Source organism: Crotalus tigris, unplaced genomic scaffold (assembly GCF_016545835.1).
Source record: "Crotalus tigris isolate CLP2741 ecotype Arizona unplaced genomic scaffold, ASM1654583v1 scf7180000020506.575545, whole genome shotgun sequence".
NCBI classification, from domain to species: domain Eukaryota; kingdom Metazoa; phylum Chordata; class Lepidosauria; order Squamata; family Viperidae; genus Crotalus; species Crotalus tigris.
In genome coordinates this window covers 485,862-491,755 of record NW_024098049.1, presented here as the reverse complement: position 1 = coordinate 491,755, position 5,894 = coordinate 485,862, and the positions used below count along the sequence as shown (strand labels likewise).

At 36.5% G+C, this 5,894-nt stretch overlaps 1 protein-coding gene across 1 annotated transcript; it reads right to left on the bottom strand.

Moving 5' to 3' along the window:
- Nucleotides 1-691: 691 nt before the first annotated feature.
- LOC120318868 (40S ribosomal protein S29-like) lies at nt 692-1,032 on the bottom strand. The gene is given in 2 exon segments (XM_039366988.1): nt 692-1,007; nt 1,009-1,032. Coding segments are annotated over 2 exon segments (171 nt in total). The 3' UTR covers nt 692-860.
- Between the last annotated feature and the right edge of the window lie 4,862 nt (nt 1,033-5,894).

Below are 5,894 nucleotides of genomic sequence, written 5' to 3'. Positions count from 1 at the left end.
AATTCTCAATTCCAGCTATGCCTTTTAATAAATCTTGTTAGTTGGAAAAGGTGATATCAGACTCCTTCTGATTCATTGCTAATCAATATGATTTTCCCAACTAATGTATGCATCAGAAATCCTCTGAGCTTTTCTTAGTCTATGGCAGATCATTGTTTGCTGCTAGCAAACAATGAAATTTGCAATACCTAGCATGCATTTGCATTTCCATGGGCCTGTGCATTCAAACAGACCCTGTGTATTTCATTAGACTGAATTTTCAACATGTAGCTCATTAAGGTTGTTATCCATCATGATCACTACAAAAAAAAGTCATTTATTGGTTAATCTGTTCAACCTATATTCTTTCTAGTTCAGCTAGCTCTAGCTTTTATATATCCAAAATATCCTTTCAACACCCCAAAGCTACAAAATACTGCAGCATCGTTTCTGTTCATATAATTTCTTCTGGAAGAGGAACTGAGCTGATGTTACAGTAATTGGTTCAGCTTCTGACATAGATCAGCACAACCTTTGCACATAGAAAAGCCTTCACAGGAAAAAAAAAAAGTCTGTGGCCAAGTAAATAATTTCTTATGATTTGATCCAGATGATTTTTCTTTTTTCTTTTTTAGATTTGAATTCTTTTTATTTAAGAACCAAAAAAATGGATTCTCATGATCACATATGCTAAAGATTACATGTCAGCTAGGCTAGAATTATGAAAGTTGTAACATATTAATAGGAAACACTGCCATAATTGGAATAAACAAAACCCAGTACTTCTATTGTATACAGTTGCACAGCAGCTAGCCCAGTCCTCCAAGAGTGCCAACCTCTTCTTATGTCTTTTCAAGCCATCTTCAACTATTATTGTAGAATTAATCCAACTTAATGAAGCCGATGTCCTTGGCATACTGGCGGAAGCACTGGTAACACATGTTGAGACCGTACTTGCGGATCAGTCTGTGCCGGTTGGAGCAGACGCGGCAGGAGCGCGAGTCCTACTCGAACTTCCTGGGGTGGCTTCCAGTAGAGTTGCTGGTGGCCCATCATGGTGCTGCAGCTGCCCCTCGGTGGCTCGGACACCGTACAGGAAAAGGAAAAGGCCGACCCAGATGATTTTTCATTAGCATGAGAATACTTCTCTGTTTTGAGTGATACTGCTGGTAAGAATGGAAGATGTATTTCTGTCCTACAATCTTCTGTTGAAAATTTGGAGTCATATAAAATGTGTAAGATTTGGATAAAAAACTGGATACCAACCTTTCTTCCTTTTGATTGATCTCCTCTGCTGATTGAAAAGCTTTCTAGAGACAGAGGATACTCTCTCATACATGAAAGGCTTCTGCTGGACTATGTTATTTTTGATGAATGTAAAAAATGTCTCTCATTTAAACTTGGATTTAGAGGAAACAGAAAAGAAGAAAAACCTGGACAAATATAACCTGGCATTTAATTTCCTTCCACCTTCTTGAAAACAGACTCCATCCTAATGAGATGTCTCACCAATTTCAAACTTCTCTTGTATCTCACTAAATGAAAAATGCAAAACTAGCAGGTTGAAAATGGCATCATCAGCAGCAAGATTTCCAATCAATTCCCCCCTCCTGCACCTCACTTTTGATTTTGCTCTCAGACACTTTAGCACCTGCATGACAAATGGTATGAACAGATGGGAATTTTTTAATGACTGCCTTCAAAAGCATCATCTTGGATATAATAAAAAAAATGTAATATGATTATCAGTGTTCTCCCATTCTGGTTACACCTGTTTCTATCATTTATAACACCGCCATAGGATTTTATGCAAGTGATTTTATGAGGAAGAGTAGCAGAAAATTCCCATCAATCTTCATTAGTCATAATGTTGTGTCCTTTTTTTCCCCTTGAAGAATGTAAATGAAACATTTATCTATAGTGTTGCTGTTGGAGTGCATCGTGCAAGTGTACAACAAAAGCTATTTTCCCTGACAATGTATATAATGAAATACTTCTGCACAGAGATATGCACTTCACCAGCAGGCATTAAGTGCTTACTTATCAACTTGCAAACAATCTGAAAAACAACCCCCTCCAAAATACATAGAGGCAAAATATGTCATGACAGAAAGCAACATCTTCATTAACAACCAAAATCAATATACCTGTATACCACATAGCTTCTGCCATTTCTGTTTGCATCCTCTGCTCACATTCAAGCAGGGATGGCTGTTAAACACTTTAACCAATATTTGAAAACAGTCTTGGGATAAATGAAAGCAAATAAACAAAAGCTTAATTCAGACAAGGGAAAAGTTTTGAGAATAAGTAATTGAATAATTTGACTCCAGGTATACTTCTGATATTAGATCGGTTTGCTCTGCTTTGGAGGAGCCAACTGGAGAGCTTGGAAGATCTTCTGGGCTCTTTGTCAACTGTGGAAACACAACAGTCACCTGGAACTAATAAACCAGAGGATGGTCTATCTGTAAAGACCAGCTTTCAGTTATTTGTGAAATGAAGGCATTTAGGCAACACTGTCACACTGATGAAACTGTTATAGTGAACACCACCATTCAACACTATCATAGTGGACACTATTATTATTCAGGAAACACCATTATAATGAACAAGAGGCTGCCTTTAAAATTGCTTAGGATGCAGAATGCCTGGGCTGCTATAGGATAAGAGTATCGTTTCATCTTAATATGCCAACTGCATTTGTTGTCAATGTATTTCCAAATACAGTTCCTGGCAACCCAAACCAGACTAGTCTATAGGTATCCCTTTTTAATTACCTTCTCCAACAAGCAGGGATGGACTGGGTTGGATTCTTGCTGGGAGACCCCTAAGAAATACTATAGCTTAGACTAAGAAGTAAAACAAAAACCCTCTGAAACAATGCAGTGGCAAAACCAATTTTTTTACTTTGATCAATGAAATTATCTAGAGTAACTCAACTCCTCATAATTACACTTTTGGGCTACTGAATACTCTTTATGAAAGCTTTAATTGGTAAAAAAAAAAAATAGAGCAGTCCTGCCAGCAGCATATTATGCCTGTGGTCAGAACCCTACACTGGCTTCCAATAGACTTCCAAGTGCAATTTAAAATACTTGTTTTGACTTAAAAAGCTTTCTATTGTTAGCATAAAGATACCTCCAAGACCATTTCTCCACAATCCATCTGGATTATTTATCATAGGATAAATTTTTGACAGCTCATATTTCCATGAGATATTTCTATGGGATATTGCAGATATTACCCTGCAATGTCCCAAATATGCTTTTTCAGAAGGCAACTGGACTTTATTTCTTTTTGCTTAAAGACATTTCATATCTCATCCAAGAAATCTTCAGTTCTGAATGAATGGTGTAGAAAGGAAGGATTTATATTCCTGGCAATCATCTGTTTGTTAGCTTCTTGGATGAGCAATAGCACAAGTAATAGCACTATACCGCTTCATAGTGCTTTGTAACATTATCTAAGCAGTTTACAGAGTCAGCATATTGCCTCCCAAAATCCAGGTTCTCATTTTACTGACCTCAGAAGAATGGAAGGCTGAGTCATCCTTAAGCCAGCCAGGATCAAATTGCTGGCAGTCAGCAGAATTAGCCTGCAATACTGCATTCTAACCGCAGTTCCACTAAGGCTCGGTAAGAAGTGAAACATCTTCAAGAAAAAACAAAATCCAGTTGCCTTTTGAAAAAGCACCTTTGGGACTGGGGGAGGAGACTATACAAAGGGGAATCACTCAAAGATACTATGGAAAATTATATAAGAGAAATGAGGGGGAAAATGTAGAAAGGATAATAGAATACTTAGAGAAGGCAGATATACCGAAGATACCAGAAGAAATAAAATCTATGTTAAATGAGGAAATAAGAATGGCTGAAATAACCAGGGCTATAAGTAAACAAAAGATCAATAAGGCGACTGGCCCAGATGGAATGCCAGCGGAACTATATAAAGAGCAACAAAGTGTACTTAATCAATACCTATTAGAAGTTTTCAATGCCGTATTAACTGAAGCTAAAATACCTAAGTCCTGGACAGAGGCAAACATAATATTGATTCCAAAAGAAGAAGCGGAAAAAACACGGATACAAAATTATAGACCTATATCATTATTGAATTCTGACTATAAAATTTTTGCCTCAATAATGGCGGAGAGATTCAAAAAATACCTAATTGATTTCATATATTCTGATCAAAATGGAGTTTTCCCAAACAGACTAAGTGGAACATAAGAATAATCTTAGACACTCTTGAATTTTATGAATCGCATAGTGATCGTCAAGTGGCACTTCTGTTCCTTGATGCACGGAAGGCTTTTGACAATGTCAATTGGCAATTTATGATCCAACAACTAAAATCAATGGATGTTGGGGAAAAATTTTTAAACATGATAACCGCAATATATTCTGAACAAAAGGCCCAGATCATAATAAATGGAGAGGCCACGGATAAATTCAACATACAGAAAGGCACAAGACAAGGATGTCCTCCCTTGCCATTGTTATTTATATATGCATTAGAAATTCTAGCTAGAGTAGTAAGGCAAGAAGAGCAAGTTAAAGGACTTAGGGTTAAGAAAGAAACATACAAACTTCAAGCTTATGCAGACGACTTAGCATTTATATTAGAAGACCCAGAACAATCAGGGCAGAAACTATTCGAAATATTGGAAGAGTATGGGGATTGGTAGGTTTGAAAATAAATAGAAATAAAACAAAGATTATTATAAAAAACATGACTAATATACAAAAAAGAAACCTCGAGGCAAAATTAGGTATACAAATAGTTTCCAAATTAAAATATCTAGGGATAGTTATTTCAGCACACTGCTCATCAATTAAAGAAGACAACTATGGCAATTTGTAAAGAATATAAAAGTAGATTTAGACTGCTGGAAAAATTTACATCTCTCATTTTTCGGGAGAATTGCAGCAGTGAAAACAAACATCGTACCCAAAATAATATTGCTGTTTCAGAACATCCCAATTCAATTAGCCAAGAAATTTTTCAAGGAGTTGAATAAATTAACCTTAGAATTTGTGTGGTCAGGTAACAAGGCAAGAATAAAATTAAAGGCATTACAGGACGCCAAAGAGAGGGGAGGTTTAGGTTTCCTAGATTGGGAGCTATATTACCAGACAGCGGCCCTGATGTGGATTAGAGACTGGATAACCTTAGAAAATAAAAGATGTTTACATGTAGAGGGTTACAACCTTCAGCAGGGTTGGCATGCTCACCTATGGATGGGGCAAAGCAGAAACCACCAGTATTTTTTAAGACATAAGATTCGGCAAGAATTAATAAAAAGCTGGAATATAGTCAAATGTCAATATTATACAAAGACTCCAGCTTGGCTATCGCCATTAGAGGCAATCACATATCCCAATCTGTATAGGAAAGACAAGGCTATTACATATAAAGACATTTTGACAGAAGAAGGTTATTTAAAACAAAAACAAGAGCTAAGACAACAAGGAATAGACCTGAAGTGGTGGTCTTATTTCCAGATACAAGCAAGATACATGAAGGATAAGCAAGAATGAGGTATTAACAGACAAGATACAGGGTTAGATAAAATATTGCTAGGCTTGGAGAAAAACAAATAAAGAATATTTATAAATACTTGTTGGAATATAAGCTATATGAGGAGCAGGTTAAAGAAACAATGGTGACATGGGCAATAGATCTAGGATATAATATAAATATGGATCAGTGGCAGCAAGTATGGGAACAAAATAACAAAATCACATTGGCGACATCATATAAAGAAAATCTGTATAAGATGGTTTACAGATGGCATCGCCCTCCGGCCAGATTAGCCAAAATGTATAATGGATACTCATCTATGTGCTGGAAGTGTAAAAAGGAAAAGGGCACATTTTTTCAAGTTTGGTGGACATGTGTATTGGCGTACG